The 21,381-nt window shown below is 37.0% G+C and overlaps 3 protein-coding genes across 10 annotated transcripts; all 3 read left to right on the top strand.

Annotated features, from left to right (window-relative positions):
• Window positions 1-42: 42 nt before the first annotated feature.
• Window positions 43-11,606, top strand: LOC135795270 (choline-phosphate cytidylyltransferase A-like). 5 transcript variants are annotated; one of them, XM_065306887.1, is made up of 5 exons: window positions 43-659; window positions 726-827; window positions 895-1,052; window positions 9,691-9,916; window positions 9,977-11,606. In XM_065306887.1, exons 2-5 carry the CDS (start codon window positions 821-823, stop codon window positions 10,729-10,731), a joined length of 1,146 nt encoding a protein of 381 aa, XP_065162959.1. In that variant the 5' UTR covers window positions 43-659; window positions 726-820; the 3' UTR covers window positions 10,732-11,606. The 5 variants fall into 5 exon arrangements, with proteins under 5 accessions (XP_065162959.1, XP_065162960.1, XP_065162962.1 ...); XM_065306888.1 differs by lacking the exons at window positions 9,691-9,916; window positions 9,977-11,606 and adding exons at window positions 8,180-8,408; window positions 8,465-9,251 and having other exon boundaries at window positions 59-659; XM_065306890.1 differs by lacking the exons at window positions 43-659; window positions 726-827; window positions 895-1,052 and adding an exon at window positions 1,838-2,757.
• Window positions 11,607-12,158: 552 nt separating this feature from the next.
• On the top strand, window positions 12,159-16,954 carry pbl (epithelial cell transforming 2 pebble). 4 transcript variants are annotated; one of them, XM_065307571.1, is made up of 10 exons: window positions 12,159-12,563; window positions 12,740-13,083; window positions 13,148-13,360; window positions 13,533-13,676; window positions 13,768-14,520; window positions 14,605-15,099; window positions 15,157-15,550; window positions 15,604-16,202; window positions 16,258-16,518; window positions 16,586-16,954. In XM_065307571.1, exons 1-10 carry the CDS (start codon window positions 12,467-12,469, stop codon window positions 16,697-16,699), a joined length of 3,414 nt encoding a protein of 1,137 aa, XP_065163643.1. In that variant the 5' UTR covers window positions 12,159-12,466; the 3' UTR covers window positions 16,700-16,954. The 4 variants fall into 4 exon arrangements, with proteins under 4 accessions (XP_065163643.1, XP_065163646.1, XP_065163644.1 ...); XM_065307574.1 differs by lacking the exon at window positions 13,768-14,520 and having other exon boundaries at window positions 12,189-12,563; XM_065307572.1 differs by lacking the exons at window positions 12,159-12,563; window positions 12,740-13,083 and having other exon boundaries at window positions 13,193-13,360; window positions 13,535-13,676.
• Window positions 16,955-17,095: 141 nt separating this feature from the next.
• On the top strand, window positions 17,096-18,951 carry LOC135796093 (tubulin gamma-1 chain-like). The gene is given in 6 exon segments (XM_065307990.1): window positions 17,096-17,267; window positions 17,365-17,463; window positions 17,466-17,713; window positions 17,797-18,372; window positions 18,441-18,623; window positions 18,684-18,951. Coding segments are annotated over 6 exon segments (1,344 nt in total). The 5' UTR covers window positions 17,096-17,218; the 3' UTR covers window positions 18,873-18,951.
• The last annotated feature ends 2,430 nt before the right edge of the window (window positions 18,952-21,381 follow it).

The raw sequence follows: 21,381 nt of genomic DNA, 5'->3' as shown, positions 1-21,381 counted from the left end.
CACAAAATGGTATCGCACGAACTTTCATAGCGTTTTCACATTGTGAATCAATAATAAACGATGCCTGCCGCGCGAGCCGCGTGTATCATGTTGTAATTGAACATTGGTTATTCATCAGTCAGCGATTGAATGTGCTACGTGCGCATGATGTTGAAAATTTTACAGAAACCATAACGACCGAGTGTTTTGTCAAAACTCGTCGAAATGTCGCCGCTCAGAACGCTTAAAATGAAATTATCGGTGATATTTGAAGCGTAAAACCTTGACTAGACGCTCTAATGTGTTCTAATGAGTTAATTGCGAGTTGTTGTGTCTTGCTGGACGACTTGCACAGCGGTTTTATTTAGTTTTCTGCGTTGCGCGGCGGCAGTTGAGTTGATTTTGCTTCGTTCATGTTCGTCGTTTTGGTGACGTGTAGTCAGCAACGTGTGTAAGCGATTTCTCGCTTCTCGAAGTTGCAAGTTGTCGCTCTCGGTCGCGCACTCAGTTGCGAGTTGCTTGCGGGTTGTGAGACTGTGATAAGTGCGAGCGCACCGTTGACCGGCGCCCGCGGTCCGTGCATAACAAAAAAACTCGCTTCGGGAACTTGTGGTCGCAAAGTGTCAGTGTCACCAAAGCAGCAGAAAAAATACGACACGAATTCCGAAAAAAATAAAAAGGTATACATTTCGTCACGTAACATGTCGCCGCAAAAAGTAAACAAATTTTGTTTTTCGTTGCCACAGCCGAGCTGCTAGCGTCATCCCGAAAGCGTCAAAACCACATCGCTTGCATTTTCTACAGTGTTTTACTTTTACACCGAACTATAATATTTATATAAATGTTAGGTGAGTGAATTCCCATTGCATTATTTCATCATTCAGATGTATGAATTAAGGTTATGTCATTCCGTAGATTATCAGACGCCAGCCGTGCAAGCGCCGGCGAGCACCAGCAGCGGCATTGCGTCGGCGAAGCTCACCACGACGATGTCGAGGAAGCGAACACGCAGCCGGTCCGAAGACAATCTCTTCGGCGCTGGACACAATCACAAGATTCAGTCGGTGATTCCGGTGAGTAACGATCGGTGCTAATCGTGTCAACTCGCTGCACTACGCTAGTGATCATATGATCACTATCTTCATGTTGACAAAGCAAAAAAAGCAAAGTTTTTCTAGTTAAATGTGATAAAACATTGAATTATGACCCATTGGTAATTATCATGTGAGTCATAATTAATACCAGGCGACCATAATTTGAATAAGAAATGATTTCATAAAAATATTTTTATTTTAACATAATTTTAGCATAATTACAATTTATTAGTAATTATTTAGATACTTACATCATATTGATAATCACTGATTTTATCTAATCAATAGATTATAACTAACTAATTAGATGAATCGGTTTAATCTGGATTTTTTTTTGTGGATCTAATCACTAACAATTACACGATTGTTAAGTTGATGTTGACTCAACTTAAGTTAATGCACTTAAGATTATAAGGTACTTACTTCCTTGGCCATTCATAAAGTATTTTTTGCTTACCGGATGAAAGTTGTTGGTATTTTCGGTAGACTGTCAGTTTTGGTGTCACCGGAAATAGCTGAAATAGTTTCTGACTTTCCAACTCAACCATTATCATTGGTGATGAATGGTTTGAAAATAGAAATGCATGGTGTACTTCTATTTTAACTCTCGCTCAATTTCAATTTACAATTTTCAACTTCGGTAAATGACTGCATTTTTTTTTACTTTTTTTTTTGTACCTGACGTTGATAAACGGTATGCAAATATAATTACGTGTGGTTTATGACTGTCTACATTTGCAATTCTTTATTATTTTTTTGTGTGTAGTGTTGTTGACTATTGTGATAATGCCATTGTGAGTCTGTTTGGCTCATATATCGTTTCGTAGAATGAATACATGTGGAGTCAGTCCTTAGTATGCAATTTTTGTGCTTCGTAAATAATATTTAGGTCAAGCGTAAATTGAAACGCACGAGCCAAACGCATACGAATCTCTAACAGAAATTATTTTCGAAAATTTTAGCACAATTTTAATGTGTTTTTATTTGTATGCATGAAGGTCTAACTAGATTTAAATAATAATCTTTTTACTTACCAACAAACATCAAAACAATAGCAATATTTAAAATTGAAATGAAGCAATGCGATAAAAAATCAATAATTTGCCAAAAAAAATTAGAATACCGACTGAAGATAAAGTTTTCCATGTACTTTGCACATTACATTGAAATACATGTAAAAGAAGTGAGAAAATAATTCGGTAATCACATTTTGTTGCGTTTACATTACCATTGTTTACAATATTATTAAGTTGTTTTGATGTTCTTCCAATCTAGAAACTCGTTAGTGCTGACTACTGAGTTTTGAGTAAAAGTACACACTTAAGTGACTATCGGAAAGATTCACAAGGCACTCAGTCGGTAACGGAACGTCGTGAGGTGCGCATCACGCAAAAGGCTTCAACTCTTTGCGACGCAAATAGTTTAAGTATACTTAACTCAACAACTGCATGGTGCAAATTCTTAACGGCATCGGAATGTTCATCGGAGACGAGAATACGTGACGAACAGTTACCAGTGCTACTTTTACATTTATAAATTAACTTTTTAAAAGTTGTGTGGTGTGTGTTATATAATTGCGAAGGTAGAAGGTCACTTCCGATTCGTGTCGGTAATTATTTCCGCGGTTGATTAACGCAAAAAAAAAAAATTAAACATGGTTAAATTGATTCAGCATTCAACAATCGTAAGTTATACTTAAATTAAATTAATTTATGTTTCCGGAAGTTGATTTATTAACTTTTTTTAAGATTTTTTATTTATTTTGAAATTTTGTTACATTTTAACCTTGATATTTAATTTATAAATTGTGATGAAATTTAAACGATTTCACAATCAAAAATCAAGTTTACTAGTTCATGCTGATGTTGCAATACATTTTGCAATTTTTGAATAAATGATTAATGACACAAATGACATAATTTAGCTTTTTTGCATTGTTGCGCGGTTTATTCGCATTTAAACGCGAATGAAAAACAATACGATGTGTAGATTGTGGGTAATAACGGAAGTATATCTACATAACTGACATAAACTGTATAATAACGCTTTAAATTTACAGTATGTAATTGTAACAAGTAAATAACATGGAATGCATGATTGCATGAAGACGGTAAATTACTGGATTTATTTTTTGTACTTTTCACTTCGATAAATACAAAAATTACGACTGGCGTTGAAATTCGAAAGTTTTTACTTTACAACTTTGCTAAAATATTTTTTGCATTGTCTTTTAATTTAATACATCTGCGGAATGTTGATTTGTGGATGTAGATACATCAAGGTAGATAAATGGAATATAAAACATAAGAGACGGGGCATGGGTATTCAATGGGCGTACTTTCACCGGTTGGAAACAAGTCGTGTTAGTTTTTAGGTTAGTTTCGTTGTATATGGACATGCTGCGCTTGGACTGGAATCGAAAACATCGAAATTGTTTGAAGTTAAGGGGATATATTCTTTGTTAATTTGGGTTTAATTTATTATAAACTAGCTTTTGCGAGGGATTTTGTCTTCGTAATTTTCAGTAAAAATGTTATTAATTTTTAGATTCTTGTTCAACAGTTAGTATGTGTATTTCATCAATATGATTATCAATTTTATTGATTTAGCGCCATCTTTGATTCAATTATTTAGCTATTACCACGATTAATTCTCTATTTCAATTTCCTATCTCTTATTTAACACTTTTTAAATCATATTTTTGATATTTTAATAGTTATTCTACTATTTTGGGATGACACGAATCCAACAAATCATAAATCGTCAATATCGGTCCATTCGTTGTTGAGTTATAAATGATGTAACTAACACGATTTGTTTTATATATTGATTAATTTTGATTTTAATAAAAAGTACTCAAACTATTAATTACTTTCTCGTTTCTTCGACCTATTATGTGCCGAATTTGTCAATAATTTTGTACCCCTTAACTTTGCAAAAAATAATTTCAAACTCCCAACGCGCAAAATCTGTAAACGTAAATGACCTCAACATTTCGATTTGCACTCACAAAACTCCTTCTAAAAATACTCGGCATTTGTTTGGAAACGAAACAAAACATTCTTTAAATATAATTAAAGTACAAAATAATTCGCACAATGCACAATATCAATTTCTATATTATAATTATTAGAAAATTAGAAATTGCGTTCTTTATTATTTGCTATGCGCATGAAATGTGAAATACTTGTTTTGTGGCCTACGTGTCTATTTACTCTTTCGCCTCCGTCACGAATTAGAACCTACATTTAGTATATTGATGGCACATTTGTTGCTGCTGTGAATGTGAAAATTATTCTCTCGCGTGATGCACACCGAACTGTAAAGGATCATAAAATTTAATCAGTTAGACAAAAAATTTTCCCGCAGTAAAAAGCACGAAATTAAGCTTGTGCTAGTTTGAACTCGAACTTTGCAGCTCGCCATAACATAAACAATCAACAATAATAACTAATAATATCGACATTTTGTTGATTGCGCGTTTACAACTTTTTAACAACTCGACGTGTTCTTGCACTCGAAACGGGTCAAAAGTTTGAGATGGTTTAGCTTCACACGTTTGTTATCAAAATGTGTTTATGTGTACTTGAATTATAGCATCAATCGTACGTTTGAACTTGATATTTACTCGCGCGTATAGCGGAAATTTCCAGTATTTCAATTCATTGAAATATTTATAGTTATTAATGACGTGATTTGTAACAAATTATAGAAAATGGGATGATTTTTGTTAAGATTTGTAAAAATTTGCAAAGAATGCAGGAGAATATTAGCATATAGCAGTTGTGTAGTTTATTGACACTGTAGCGGTAGACTAAAAGACAATAAAAAGAAGTCAGGTGAGTTACAACACTTATAACTCAAGAACGACTGAACCGATTTTGATTATCTATGTATTGTTGGATTTATATTGGTTCAGAATAGTAGAGTAACTATTAAAATATCAAAAGTTGTGATTTAAGGGGTGTTAAATATGGAATGAAATACTATAGTGCCATTATTCGCAATTCTTATTGCTTTAAAATAAAATTGCGAATCTTATTGATTGAATCGACACATTCAAAGTCTTAAACAACATAAAATTAAAGCAATTAAGGAAGATAGATATGGTAAAAAAGGAAATAACCTTGTCTTCTGTAATATAAAAATTAATCGCAAAATCTGTTGGTAAGCGCATAACTTAACAACGCCTAGACCAAATTGGTCAATTCTTTTTTTTTAATATTCGTTATAGTCCAAAGATGGTTTTTACTGCAAGAAAAATTCGAATAATTGCTGGGAAAACCCCGAAGACAGCCCTTTAACTATAATCATAGTTATAGTTAAATAGTTGAATCCGAGATGGCGCGCTGAAGTGCATTAATAGTAATTTTTTATATAATTAATTTCTTTAAAATAAAATAGCGAATCTTATTGATAGAATTTATGTGTCAATGTCTAGAACAAGACAGTAAAAACGAATGACATTTTTATTAAACACTACCGGAACGAAGTCGCGGGAAAAATTTAGTTGTACATAAAATACTCATTAATTGCAATTGAATCATAAATAAACTAAATACTTTCTTTATTTGTATGTGAATGTGAATAAGCCACTGGTGTTTGTTTTGTATTTTATTCCCAAATGTAAAACTAACAAACAACGAAAGAAGATTGATTGAATTGTTAATTATTTATTGATCGACAACAAATTGAACAAAAGAAATACGTCGACGATTGTTGGCTATCGATTAAATTCCTCGTTCTTGTGGTGGCATTTCTGTATATCTGTCGTAGGTAGTATGCCGAGTCATTCTTGGTATTATTTCGCCAATAATGTCGACGCCCGCCTGACAATCTATGAATAACCGAAGCAAGCTAGCCACTCAGGCCGTGTTTTTAATTTCAATTACGGTTCGGGTCACTAGTCACCGCGCTGCGTAGCATTCTTGACGTGACATTTAAAACTGATAAATTTGTAATTTGAATAGTTTCCTTACACGACCATAGAGTTGTTTCCTTTTTGAAATAAATTTCCAAATTTTTACAATCAGTAAAAATTTGAAATTGAAATTTATTGCGAATGTGTGATGTATTGTTTTGAAATTGAGTGTTAAATTATGCTCATCACGCCACTTTTTGACGTGTACATACGCTTTGTTCATGATTTTTAGGGTATGTTATCGTAGACGGCTATACCGTTATCAATTTGTGGATTGTAATGTGGGCTGATATTTTAATTAAGCATTGTTTAATTATGAAAATGACATTCAAAAATTTTGTTTTTCAGTTTTACTCATTTAAACAAATTTTAATGAAAAAAAAAATTAAAAAAATTTTTTTTTCTCATATTTGATCTCAATGAAAACAAAGTCTGGTTAGTTACATCATTGATAACTCAAGAACGGTTGGACAGATTTTGATGATTTATGATTTGTTGTGTTTGTCTAGACTGTGAATAGCAGAATAACTATTAAAATATCAAAAATTATAACCTAAAGGGTGTTAAATAAGGGATGAAAATGTATATAGAGATTCAATCATATTTATAGCTAAAGAATTGAATCCTAGATGACGCTAAAGTGCATTATTAGCATTTCTCTTTGCTTTAAAATAAAATTGATTATTTTCTAATGTCAATTTCATCTAGTATGATAAAAATTAAACAAATTTTTACTAAAAAGTAGACAAAACCTAATATAATATATTTACTAGTTTGCCTGGAATAAACTTGAAATATCGTGATAACGTCTATTTCCACAAATTACCACCCATTTTATCAATATTGATACTTACGTGCGCTCATGGCTTACTTTGAACACATCGAATGATTTCATTGATCAATACGTGAATGACACGTTTCTAGCGTCCGTCTCGCCGCTCTTATCGATAAGCATACACTTCCAGCAATTTAACAACAAACAAATTGCACACATCGTAAACAAAATGATCTCAATACAGTTCTTTTCGATCTACATATTTAATATACGCACAAAATTAATCCTACAAGTTAAAATTAGCAACATAATTTAATGTTTGCTATGACTATGACTATGACTAAGTCGTGATTTCTTGCAATAAGCCGTGAATTATATGTTTATATAATATTCTTGTTATATAAAGCCTCAATGTTAAGGTCACCCGATTATATTGTATGTGAACGCGTGTGACTTCATCGGAATGTTATGGCTTATTCAGAGCAGAGGTGGAAATTATTAGTTTAACAACTCTATTATTGGATGAAATCAATTTTTATGCCCACCATTATAATATAAGCAACAAATGCGCTTATTTACGAAACATTTTCATAATGTTTTTCTTTATGCAAAGCAATTGAATTCACTGCTTTGAAAGTGTTCATTAGCGGCACTTTGCGGTTATGAAGTAATTGAATCGTGAGTCATCTGTTGATTGTGAAGTGGATATCGTACTTATCGAAGCATACGAGTGTGGTGGTTGCTTTTAATCCAGCAAGGTAAAGTAATATTCTCCCATTTGCACCAGTTGCACTTGTTTTCTGCATCTTTTCTTCTTTCTTTCTTGCACCTTACTTAATCTTGCAATAATATTTATTATTTTAGTTTTTTTTTAATTTTTATTTGGACGTGTTAATGAAAAACAATTTTTCTATGAATTTTTAACATTTTTACAGAAAAATTGCGATTAATTACCACGTTAAATATAAAATATATTAAAAAAATAGTTTTTAATGTTTTTGTAGAAATGCCTGATTTTAATCTATTTTAATGCCATGTTTTTGCTTGCATTGACATAACACTTTAATAATATAATAATAATATCCTAATATACTTATCCACTGATATAAAACATGCAATTTTTTTGCTTTCTATTTGACTTTTCACATAATTGTGTCGTCCTGTTTAGTTCTGCTAATATTTGCACTCAGATAAGACAAACAGTTAGTTTTATTTACTTGTACGAGATTATTTTCTATAAATAGACATTGTGCAAGAGTGTTATTTTATTTTTAAACTTTCTAGCTTAGTTTAAACTTGTTCAATTTGCTTTGTCTTTGTTTATATATTGTTTAGTCTACCTCTACCTGTAAAATGCTTTTTCGTTTTATGGTTGCTTTAATTATTTTCTAATTATGTTCGTAATTTTAGCCGACGTTTTATGAACCGGCCGTATTCAGCTCAGATCCTATCGCTCGCCAGCGACTGGCAGAATGCGATTATACGATACGTATTACAAAAGAGATGGCCGCCACGGGTACCGCCCCACGGCTGGTGCGAATGTACGCCGATGGTGCTTTCGATCTGTTCCACCAAGGCCATGCCAGAGTTTTAATGCAGGCGAAACAGGCCTTTCCGAATGTATATCTTATTGTTGGAGGTATGATTCAATTTTAATAGTTTTAAAAAATTTTTGCTTTATTTGTTGTTTTTTAGTTTGTAGTGATGCAATGTTGCATCGCCAGAAGGGTAAAACGGTTCTCACAGAAGAAGAACGCTACGGCGCGTTGACGCACTGTCGCTACGTGGATGAAGTCCTGCGGGACGCACCATGGGAACTCACCGAGGACTTTCTCACCGAACATAAAATAGATTTTGTCGCGCACGACGACGAGCCGTATCCATCTGGTGATGTGGAAGATATCTACGCCCCGTTGAAGGCGCGCGGCATGTTTGTTGCCACCCAGCGCACGGAAGGCGTGTCTACATCCGATCTGGTGGCGCGAATTGTACGCGACTACGATGTCTACGCACGCAGAAATCTCGCACGTGGTTATTCAGCGAAAGAGCTAAACATCTCCTTTCTCAAGGAGAAGAAACTGCGTTTCAAGAATCGCATGGAGCAGCTTAGTCGTAATATCGGCGAGCGGAAGGACGAAGTGTTCAACAAGTGGGAGGAGAAAAGTCACGAGTACATCGATAAGTTCCTAATGCTCTTTGGTAGGAACCGCAATCGATTGTCGCGCTACATCGAAGCATCGAAACAGCGCGTTTTGAAGGCGATTACGCCCCCTGGCACGCCTGCTTGTACGAGCAGCGAGGACTCTTCTTCTGATGATGAACCATTACGTAAACACAGACGGTTAACTGATTGAGCAGAAAAAAACGGACGCCATTTTTACACGTGGGCGTGGATTTTAACTATATTTACACTTGATTGTGTATTGTTTTAATATTATAACAAATACTTTATGAATAAATTATGTTTGGAGTGATAGAGAAACAGATAGTAGAGTTGCCAAAGTTTCAGGCACTTTGCCAAGCGCCGATTACGAATTTAAGACGCCAAAAGCCTGTTTCACACTGAAGATTTATATTTAATTCGTCATAACCTCAAATATCATTAAATTATTAACGATTACGGATGTAATTTGTATTAAAATAAGCGCGAATCAAATTGTTAAGCATTTAACATTAGGTTTCAAGTAGTTTAACGGCATACTTGATTGAAATTCAAGTACTTTAACTAATAACGTGTTTGCGTCTGTAGTAGTCTCTAGTTTGAGCTGATCGTACGATCCGCACGCGTTGGCATTTTACTCGTCATTGTTAAACAAGAATCATGCCGAAACGCAAGCGTTCTTCGAAAGATCGCCCAGATTATGTAAATCTAACGCGTAATATTTGTTAAATTAATATTGTGTATTGTTTTGTGTTCGCAGACGTTGTGCAAGGAGGCACCCTTTGACCATGAAGCGGAAGCAAACAAAACTCGCGCGGAATGTGATTATTCAGTGCGCATCAGTTTTGATATGGCCAAGTCCGGCACAGTTCCACGACCTGTACGAGTTTACGCTGATGGTATCTATGATTTGTTCCATCAGGGTCATGCCAGGCAACTGATGCAGGCGAAGAATGTGTTCCCCAACGTTTACCTCATTGTTGGAGGTAAAAAAATCCAATATCATGTTAATATATGAATATTATTGATATATTTTATGTTTTTAGTTTGTAATGATGCACTGACTCATAGTAAGAAGGGTCGTACAGTAATGAACGAAGAAGAACGATATGAAGCGTTACGACATTGTCGCTACGTAGATGAAATCGTCCGTGATGCGCCCTGGGAAGTGGACGAAGAGTATATTGCAAAACACAAGATTGATTTCATTGCGCATGATGACTTACCCTATGGCACTGATGATTGTAATGATGTGTACGCCAAATGGAAGTCCAAGGGCATGTTTGTCGCGACTGAGCGCACTGAAGGTGTTTCCACCTCGGATATTGTCGCGAGAATTGTTCGCGATTATGATATGTACGTGCGACGTAATCTTGCCCGTGGTTATACAGCCAAAGAACTTAATATTTCCTATCTCACCGAGAAGAAGATCAAGGTGCAGAACAAGATGAATGAATTCAAGACGCGCAGCAAGAAAGTCAGCCAGGATATATTCCGTAACTGGGAGGATAAATCGCGTGAGTTTATCGATAATTTCTTGCTGCTCTTTGGAAAAGAGCGCTTGACTCATTTGTGGAATGAGTCCAAGGGGAAAGTCCTGCAAGCGTTGAGTCCGCCCAGTTCACCATCGTCCTCGTCGTCGAGTAGTAACTCTGTAAATGGCGACTATGATGGTTTGGAGGAACGTATGTCTCCGCCGCGAAAAGCGCCGCGATTTGAGATCCAGTCCTCGTCCAAGACGTACCTCTGCGAGGAGGACTATAGCGACGAGGAGGATGAACCTATTCTGTTGAAAAAGTAGTCGTACAATACTTTCGAAACACTTTACACTTAGTTTTACATTTAAAGATTTAGAGATTTACAAAAAAAAAAAAATTGAAAGTAATCGTAGGACACTCTGTACATAATTATTGGGGGAGTGTGCGCATGCGCATACAAATTACGTGCGTATTTTTCTAGTATTTACGGTCATTTTGGAAGACTGACACAATGATGACTCTTGCATTTTCTATTGTATTGCATACACACACTATTCGAAATGGTATTCTTATGAGCTTAGTCCTCGCTTAATACTAATTATTTATCATTTATAAAAGTAAAGTTTTCTAATGTGTAATTCAATAGAAATGTTGCAACAACAAGATGGCGGGCGGACGCCTACAACACATACAAATATTTCCAACTTATTTATTTGTACCGTTACCAGAATTTCTCCAAACAAAATTTGATGATGTGTAGTAGGTTATGAAATTGAAAATGAAGTATTCAAAGTGCTAGTCTCATGATGATGATAAATGTGTTGAAATTGTTTTGCAACTTGCAAATCTAAAATCTGTAATTGTTAAAAATAGGTTATGATTAACTTAAAACTTAAACGATATTAAAACATACTAATATTGACGGTAGGAAGAAGCTAAAAACACCAAAAATTAACTTTAACGTGTTTGGAGCTGTTTTTGGGGGGCAATTGTAAAGTTGGATGATAATAATCTCGGAGGATTTAACGTATACATTAATAAATTCAAGTACCTATAATAAGATGGCGGGCGTGCTACAACAAACAAAAGTAAAGCAACCAACCAGAAACATCCTAGATGTATTTTATTAGCAGACTTTACAAAAGCAAAGTTAAATTATTGTTATAAGCTTGTGATAAAAATATAAATTACGTCAATATTTGTTAGTTCTTGGTTTACCCACGCCACTATTCTAATTATATTAGATATATGTTTGATTGGGTTGCATCCCTTGAATATCAAAACGTTTTAGTTAACAGCGCAACAAGAAGATGGCGCTGTCAAAAAAGTGGTTAAAGTTTAGTATTCAACACTGTAATGTAAAATGCTATTATCGTTAATTGAGTTTTAAACACAGCGATAATATAAAAACAATACTTATGCTGTCATAATGCTGTGACCGGTTAATTATTGCATGCAAAATTTTCATTTGCATGAAACTATTTGTAACTACCGCCACTTGTGCCAAGAATTCGTACTAAATGGCAGAAAACAAGCGGTTTATTGTTCGAAATTTAAATCTTATTGGTGTTTGTGTCGGTTATTAGTGTAAGTAAGAATGTGTGTCATTAGCATTTATTCGGTTTGTGCAGCGCGAAGGTCAAACAAACCGTCGTCGGCGGTTAGCAGCGTGAACGGCGCATTGTCATCACAGGAAGTGTAAGGATTCGTCGCGTACCTGTCGGCGTCGGCACTGCGCTCGAGCGCGCTTCACTTTCGACCAATGAGAGCGCGCTATTTCAACTCGGCGCGCCGTTGAATTTAGTTGAGGGAGCGAGCCAGTGCAAGCGAAGCGCGTTGAGTGTTGGTACTGCCCGTCGCGTCACAAATCGCGATCATTCCCCGTTTCTTTCCCAAACCAATCAAGCAGTGTCTGCTGCGTCGAGTGCAATTAGTGCAATCATGTACAATTCGATACCAGTGATGCGCGGGTGTCGCGCAGCGCGCTGTTGAGTGTCGTGTGTTGATGTAACGCCGCCGCCGTTTGAGGCAACAACAAAGGCACAAGCTGCATGCAAGATGGACGGGCACGTCGAGCACAAGAGCGTCAGCCAGCAGGCGTCCGTCGGCAGCGATTCCACCAGTGAGGACGCCGGCACCATCCGACTCGCAGATAGTAAGTGCGATTTGATTAGATTTACAACAAACGCGCGCGCGCGCTGACGGGTTTATTTTAAGCCACCCCGCGGAATGCACAACTCGTCAGCGCGCCTGAAGGCTCGTTTTCAGGTTAACGTTGACACACTCAAGGTTACAAACAAATGAAAAACAAAACGATTTCTTTTTTAATAGGTAACTCGTCAGTGATAAAACGAATATGCTTGGTCGGCAATGCAATGCGCGACGTCAACTCCTGTGGGGCGGCGGCGAGTTTCAACGTGTCGGTGGTGACAAGCGAAACGGGAATGGAGTACATTCACGATCACAGCTGCCGGACGATATTCGTTGTCGAATCCTTCGAGAGCGAAGCCTTCGATGCGCTCTCACGCTACAAACATCCACTTTTAGGCCCGCCAGCTCTAAGACAATTAGCTGCGAAAAGGGAGCATCTTCCTGACAATACCCGCCCCCTTTACAATCTCTCCATGACCGGTGTTGTTGTGTGTTTCACTGGATTTCGTAATAAAACAGAACTGGTAAGTTAAATTCTTCAATAAAAAAAAAACTGTTTGTTTAATTGTGGTGAAACTTGTGTTTTAGACAAAATTAGTGCCATTGGTGCATCACATGGGCGGCTCAATACGAAGGGATATGTCCGTGAAGGTGACGCACTTGATCGCGAATGTTTCTGGCGGCGATAAGTATCAGTACGCTGTGACGTTCCGCGTGCCGATTATGAACTTGGATTGGGTTTTGGCGAGCTGGGAGCATCGGCACGACACGAATTTCAATGCGAATAGTGAGAGTTTTATGGTAAGCAAAAGCATAATCACGTTTTACCTTGTAAAACGGTGTTAATCAATTATTTTTACACTTGCTAACCGGGACTAATTTGTAACTCTAGTAAGTATTTACTAGTGAGTGATGCATGATGTAATAAGACGCTTGTTATTAATGTGAGTTTTTGTTTCGCGCGTGATTCCAGAGCGACTACAAGCTGAAACCGTTCCATGGCGCGAAAGTCTGCTTCATGGGCTTTCCGGAAGAGGAAGAGAAACACATGGTTGAGATCCTCGAGTCCAATGGCGGTACAATCACCACCATGGACGACGCGACCTGTACCCATGTCGTAAGTCCAGCTTCACAATTTAATCATCAAATCGCATTTTCTTTCTCCCAAAGCATAGAATTGTCGCACGGTGTTGGTTGATTACTTGCAGGTGGTGGATCAGTCAGAGAGGTATCCGCTGGAAGCAAATGACTCGCTAACGCCATCCAAAGTCTTATCCCCATCCCCAATCAGACCCTGTCCATCAATTAATCCTAGCGATTGTTTTCGTACACCGAAACTGAACGCGTTGAATACATTGCACGAACATGCAATGGACACGTCTATCGATAGCAGTATATTAAACACCACTGAAGATATGCAAAATCTTGACTTGGACACTACTGGCGTAGGTGTGCAGAGTATCGGAAGGAAGCGAAAGTTGCCATCACCTGATAGTCTTAGTTTCTGTTCGAAGCGTAAACGTGACTTGAGTTACAGTGAGAATACACGCAAGAAGATTTCGAGCTTTTTTAAGACCCCGCTTGGTTATTTATCAAATCGACGCCGCACTATAGGTGGTGCGCAGAATCAAAGCCTCAACGAGAGCGTTATCTCAAGTTCGGGTGTTTTTGACGTGGAGACGGTGGAGAATTTGAGCGCGTGTAATCGTGCCAGTGTTACGCCAACGGTCAAAGCGAAGAAACCACGGAAAAATCTGTTTCTGCGCACGTTTAGTACAAGTAAATTCATACGTCCGAAAAGTAACGTCAATGATAGTTTCACGTCCGAGTGCAGTGACGCGGTGGAAAAGTTCAATTCCAGTTGTTTTCCTGATTTCTCCTCCGCATCCTCAAGCGCGCGTTTTCACGAGCTTCGCAGCAATTTCGGCCAGGATCAGCAGCGAGTGATTACTCAATCTGCGGTACTAACTCCATTCACATTTTACTTAACTTTATTCATTCAACTTGTTGCATGGTTTTATGTTTTAATTTGCGTTATTTTTTAGGTTGTGGATGAGTCGAAGGTGACGGACCGTCCGGATGGTCCCGGCAAGGCGCACATGGTGAAGGCGGAGTGGTTTTGGACCTCTGTGCAGAAGGAGTTTATTCTCGAGGAGAAGGAGTATCTGTATGAGGATTATCTTGAGAAAGTGTTATCGCCGAATACACGCCGTGATTCACACCAGGCGACGCCGAGCAGTGCCAGTCGACGGAAGCGGAAACGTTTGCATGAGACGCTTTCGTCGTTGGCGCAGCAGCAATCGCCGGCGTGTGTGGTTCATCACAAGCGGCGGTCTTCCATTAGTGATGCTGGCTTGCTGAGCGTGTCTGGTAGTTTTCTTGATTGTACTACCAGTCCCGATAAAGCGCTACAGGATGCGATTGAATCACCGGCCGTACCGGACACGCCGAGGAAGGGTCTCACTGCACGTCAGCAAGTTTTTCTTGAGCTGGTGCAGACCGAGTCGAATTATGTTAACATATTGCACACAATTATGAATGTAAGGATAATTTTTTGGATGTATAAATGTTGTTTTTTACATAAATTTATTTTGTAGATGTTCAAAAAACATCTTGAAGATATGGATGAAGAGGATGCGCTGTTAAACAATACAGAATTGAAGATTATTTTTGGTAATCTTCCACCTATCTATGAAACGCACGTGCGCATGCTCGACGAATTGCGATGGACGTCGTCGCACTGGTCTGAAGATAAAAGTATCGGCAACATAATCCTCAAATACGCCACTGATCTGCTGAAAGCCTACCCGCCTTTCGTCAACTTTTTCGAGGAGATGAAAGAGATGCTGACGCAGTGCGACGCTAACAAGCCGCGATTCCACGCATTTCTCAAGGTCTGCCAGACGAAACCCGAGTGTGGTCGCCAAAGTCTGCAGGACCTACTAATTAGGCCCGTCCAAAGATTACCCAGCATAAGTTTATTACTAAATGGTAAATATTATTTCTATTAGAATTGATATCTTCTAACATTGTTTTTATTTCAGACATTTTAAAACATACTCCAAAGTCAAACGCCGACCACGGTGCGCTAGATCAAGCGCTAGCGTCGATACGTGAGGTGATGACGCATGTGAATGAAGATAAACGGAAAACCGAAGGCCAGCGTGTGATGTTTGATATCTTCAATGATATCGACAATTGCCCACCGGATTTGGTGTCGTCACATCGCACGTTTGTGACGAAGTGTGATGTGGTGCAGCTGTGTGCCGAGGGACTGGCAGGCAAAGGCAGTCCGTTGCTATTGTTCCTCTTTAGTGATCAGTTGGAGATTTGTAAAAAGCGCTCCAAAGGCTTTCAGACGCTCAAGTCGCCGAATGCGCTCAACGGCGGCCATCATAAAAATTCTGCCAGCAAGCCATATAAGCACGTACGACTGATGTCGCTCAGTATGATTAAGCGGGTGATTGATATTAGGGAGACGGACGATTGCCAACGTGCGTTCGGTTTTGTATTTCGCAACAATGATGAATTGAAGGAGCGCTTGTTTACGTTTACGGTCGCGGGTGGTGAGGACGTCGACAAAATGGTATTTTTGCGGACGTTGTGTAGAACGATGGCTACAAATGCTTGTACAGCAGATTCCGTAAGTTTAATGTTTTTGAATTATTTTGATTTATTTATACATCTTTTTGCTTTAGGACAAGTTCCTGGTAAATTTGGACCCCGCCGACTTGGAAATCAATACGAGTATGGTAAATAACGGCACGCTTTCGAAAGCTATCAAGTTAGCAGCGAATCGTACGAAAATCCGCGTTGGTCGAGCGTTTTCTTTCAATAAAACGCCGTCGAAACTGAAACGCGCTGTGTCCTCCATGATGTCGCCATTTGGCAGCTCTACGAATCTCACGCCTTCCTTACAATTAGCTCAGATGCGACTGGCTAGTTATAACAACATCAGCGTAAGCGTTTTTTTTTATTTAATTTTTGTTTTGTGTAACTTCGTTTTTTTTTTTTTAAATGAAACAGGAATTGGGCAACGCTGAAAATGCAGAATCTCCGCCACTAGCACCGCTGTCGCAACAGCCGACGCGCAAGTTCAAGACGGGCTCGCTGGGCGTAAACGCGCTGAAGCGATTATAGTAGTTCATACTCGATATCATTTTTATATATCTTGCTTACGATTTGTATACACTAGAGTGGATGAGATGTGCGTTAAATTAAGGAAGAGGAATTGATTCGTATGCGTATAGTATAGTGAAAGATTGATCCGTTCGCCGCTTTTATTTATAAGTTTTATTGATTAATATATTTTATTCGCTCAAATATTATTTGTACATATAAGTTTAATAATATAAGAATGAAATAAACAGCAACGAACAGCATTACGTATAACAAGTTGTGAGTGTTTGTGCTTTTAAAATGATCCTGAAGTAAAAAATTCAAACTTTGTAAACGGCGCGTTATGATTGGGTAGTACATGTGCTGAATCTTCCCCCACTTTTCTTTGCTGTCCCTTCCACCAACATGAAAATAACCGCCTTTAAAAAGTGACATTTTCAACAAATCAATCAACCGAAACAAGTTAAACATTTATCAATTTCTCTGGTTAATATCAAAAAGTTAATTGCTTCTGAGAGTCTAAACTTTAAAACATTCAAAATGCCTTGTGAAATGATAACTCTGCAGCTTGGCCAATGTGGCAATCAAAGTAAGAATTGTTTGTTAGGTTACGTTTATTTATTTTCAAAAATCAACGTAGTAAATATTGTAAATGCTTTAAAATATCATTGTTATCATTCTTACAGTTGGCTTTGAATTCTGGAAGCGTCTCTGTGCTGAGCATGGCATTAATCCTGAGGGAGTTTTGGAGGAGTTTGCAACTGAAGGTGTTGATAGGAAAGATGTCTTTTTTATCAAGCAGATGATGAACATTATATCCCAAGGGCTGTTCTCATGGATCTGGAGCCTAGGGTTATCAACACAATTATGAATTCTCCATATACTAAATTGTACAATCAGGAGAACATATTTCTGTCTAAAAATGGAGGTGGTGCTGGAAATAACTGGGCATCTGGATATTCTCAAGGAGAGAAACTCTATGAGGAGATTTTTGATATTATTGATAGGGAGGCTGAAGGATCTGATAGCTTAGAAGTAAGAAACATTTAAAAATAACATTAACAATGTGCACATTTTGTTTTGTCTTTGTTTAAAACATTTTTTTTAAATTTTTTTAGGGATTTGTTCTGTGTCACTCAATCGCCGGCGGGACCGGTTCTGGTATGGGTTCTTACATGCTAGAAAAACTCAGTGATCGTTTCCCAAAGAAATTAGTACAGACATATTCAGTATTTCCAAACCAGGACGAAATCTCAGACGTGGTTGTCCAGCCATATAATTCACTCCTAACTTTGAAGCGACTCACAGAAAGTGCCGATTCTGTTGTCGTTTTGGACAACACCGCATTGAACCGCATTGCTGCCGATAGATTACACATTCAGAATCCGACATTTACACAAATAAACAGTTTAGTCTCAACGATTATGTCTGTGTCGACCGCTACGTTGAGATATCCATCTTATATGAATAATGATCTGATGGGCTTGTTGGCGCCGTTGATTCCCACACCCAGGTTACACTTTTTGATGACTGGTTACACTCCGCTTTCGACTGATACCGATGAAGTCAGCGTGAGGAAAACTACTGTGTTGGATGTGATGCGACGTCTTCTTCAACCCAAAAATATGATGGTTTCTACAACACTGGATAGGAACTCACAGCATTGCTTTATTAGTATTTTGAACATCATTCAAGTAAGTTAATTTATGAAAATTTTAAAACATTTGCGTATTTTTTTAAATATAATATATTTTTATCATAGGGTGAAGTTGATCCAACTCAAGTTCACAAGTCTTTGCAACGCATACGCGATCGTAAGCTTGCTTCGTTTATTCCTTGGGGTCCTGCAAGCATCCAAGTTGCACTCTCAAGAAAATCGCCATATATACAAACTGCGCATCGTGTCTCTGGACTTATGTTGGCTAATCACACGAATATCAGCTCGGTAATGTCAATAAAATACTTTTAATATTTAATTTATTAATTTAGTTATATTGTTTTATAGTTATTTGACCGTGCATTACAACAATTTGACAAACTACGCAAACGCGAAGCTTTTCTGGACCAATTCCGCAAAGAAAAAATGTTTCAAAAGGATCTCACTGAGTTTGATGAAAGTCGAGAGGTTGTGCAGGACTTGGTGGATGAGTACGTCGCCGCAACCAAGGATGATTACCTCACATGGTGTAAATAGGTGTAGGATTTTTGGATGAACATCTGAATCTACTTATCTGTGCCATTTTTTTTTTTAATATACTGTTATCAAATTGTAATAGTCCCAGAGCCAGTGACGGCCAGACTTTTGTCATTTTAGAAAAGATGAAAATGTTTCTATGTGTGTACCCAACACAGCAAAGAACGATCCCCAATTATGAAATCTGGATCGTGGTTCCTTTTGCAATTAACACGCAGTTAAGATAAGCAGTTAAAATATTTTTGCATATTTTATTCGTAACATTATTATAACATGCGCTGGTTCAATTCCTGGTTTCGGCACGTTGCTTGTCAGAGATTTATCGTAATATTGAAAAATTTCGTTTTAATTGTGGTCTGCAAAATAACACCCAGTATCTCCCGAAGGATATGACTTTTTACAGTTTTTCACCGCCATGTTAGAGTTAAAGACTTCCTCTACACTATGCATACATTTGCAAGCCCTTCTAAAAATACTCAAAAGTAGTTTTTTAGGAAATAGCGTTTTTCATAAAGTATGTAAATATGGTGTTGAAAACACCCTGTATCTCGTGAATGAATTCACATTTTTAAAGTTTGTCACCGCCATATTAAAGCTCGAGAGTTTCTCTGCACGATGCATACCTTGTCAATCTTCTAGCCCTTTTAGAAGTGTCCCAAAACTCTCTTTAAAAATTGACATTTTTCAAAATAATGAAACACATGGCGCGCAAAGCACCCTGTATCTCGTGAACTAATTGACTTTTTTACAATTTATCACCGCCATTTTAAAGTTCAAGAGTTCCTCTACACGATGCATACCATTTCAATCCTCCAACCCTTCCGGAAGTGCCCTAAAATGGCTTTTGAAAATTGGCATTTTTCAAAAAATTGAAGACATGGTGTGAAAAACACCCTGTATCTTAAGAACTATTTGACTTTTTTGAAGTTTTTTACAGCCATCTTAAAGTTCGAGAGTCTCTCTACGCGTTCCATATCTTTCCAACCCCTTAACACTTCCAGAAGAGCCCTAAAAAGCCCTTCAAAAATAGCAATTTTTGTCCCAAAAATTTCATTATTTGGTCAACGAACAGTGTCGAATTTTTTTCTTAATTTTTTTTGGTCAAAGAACAAGGTCGAATTTTTTTTTATCGAATAACAGAGTTGAACTTTTTTGTTAAAATTTTTTTGGTCGAAGAACAGGGTCGAACTTATTTGCCAAAAAAAAATTTCGGTCGAAGAACAGGGACGAACTTACTTTCTTAAAATATTTTCGGTCAAACTACAGGTTCGAACTTTATTGTTAAAATTTTTTTTGGTCGAAGAACAGGGTCGAACTTACTATCCGAAATTTTTTTCGGTCGAACAACGGGGTCGAACTTTTTTGTAATTTTTTTTTGGATGAGGAACAGGCTCAAACTTTATCCTAAAAAAATTTCGGCCGGACGAGAGGGTCGGACTTTTTTTTAATTTTTTCCCGTGAAAGCGACGAGATTAAATTGCGATTAAAACGGTTTTCATATTTGTATGTTGAATTACATTTTACAGTATATAGCATGTTAAAATTTTCAGTGATCAACACTTACGTATTAATTAAAAATGGTCAATAACATGGAAACTAATTAAGATAAGACAACCAAACCTGGATTAATGGAATCCTGGTGATGCCTTATTTCAATTGGAAACATTTGTGGAAAATCGGAAAGGTAGTTTTATTTGATCCGTTTCGAATTTACCACCTATTTTCCCAAATAATAATGTTATCGGAAAACTGACTTGTAATCTTTCATTTCCTTGGAAAACTTAATCGATTAGCGTTTTCCATTTTCTTCTAGGTTAAAAAAACTTTTTTGAGTCCAAAAAGAGTCAAGTGTAACCTCTTGATGTTTATGAGAGGTATTTCGTCAACTTTGGAAAATGGAAAAACTAAATCTGCCATTTTATAGATCCATATCACGACATAAACAAAATGAAGAAAGTTCTTTTCTATCTTTATTATTTTCCGAGAAAATCGCGGTGGAAATTTTTATAGGCACATGCTATATTTCAAATTTTTTATATGTTACTAGTTAACCGGGCAAACGTTGTTTTGCCATATAAATTATTTCTAGTTTCTAGATAAATTTTAGTGTAGACAAAAAGTAACTTACTTATTATAAAAAATAGGGGTTGGTGATAAGAAACCAAAAATTTAGGGTTGTATGTATATTTTAATGCCACATTAAAAAGATAAAAACAAAAAATTTCGACCAAAATTTAAAAAAAATTAAGGGTGAACAACCCTTATCACTTAGAGATATGAAGTTACCGATTCTCAGACCTACTGAATACGCATATAAAAATTTTCTTTGAGCGGGATGAAAAATGATTAAATTACTAAAATGGCTATAAAGAAATAGGGGTTGGTGATAAAAAACTAAAAATTTAGGGTTGTATGTATTTTTTAATTCCACATTATAAGAAAAATAAAAACAAAAGAATTTGTCCAAAAATTTAAAAAAAAGTTAAGGGTGAACAACCCTTATCACTTA

Source organism: Atheta coriaria, unplaced genomic scaffold (genome assembly GCF_025399875.1).
Source record: "Atheta coriaria isolate IRGN ID8LTWV9N9 unplaced genomic scaffold, Caltech_Dcor_3.1 hic_scaffold_7_pilon, whole genome shotgun sequence".
In the NCBI taxonomy this organism is placed as follows: domain Eukaryota; kingdom Metazoa; phylum Arthropoda; class Insecta; order Coleoptera; family Staphylinidae; genus Dalotia; species Dalotia coriaria.
This window is presented reverse-complemented; position numbering and strand designations above follow the sequence as displayed.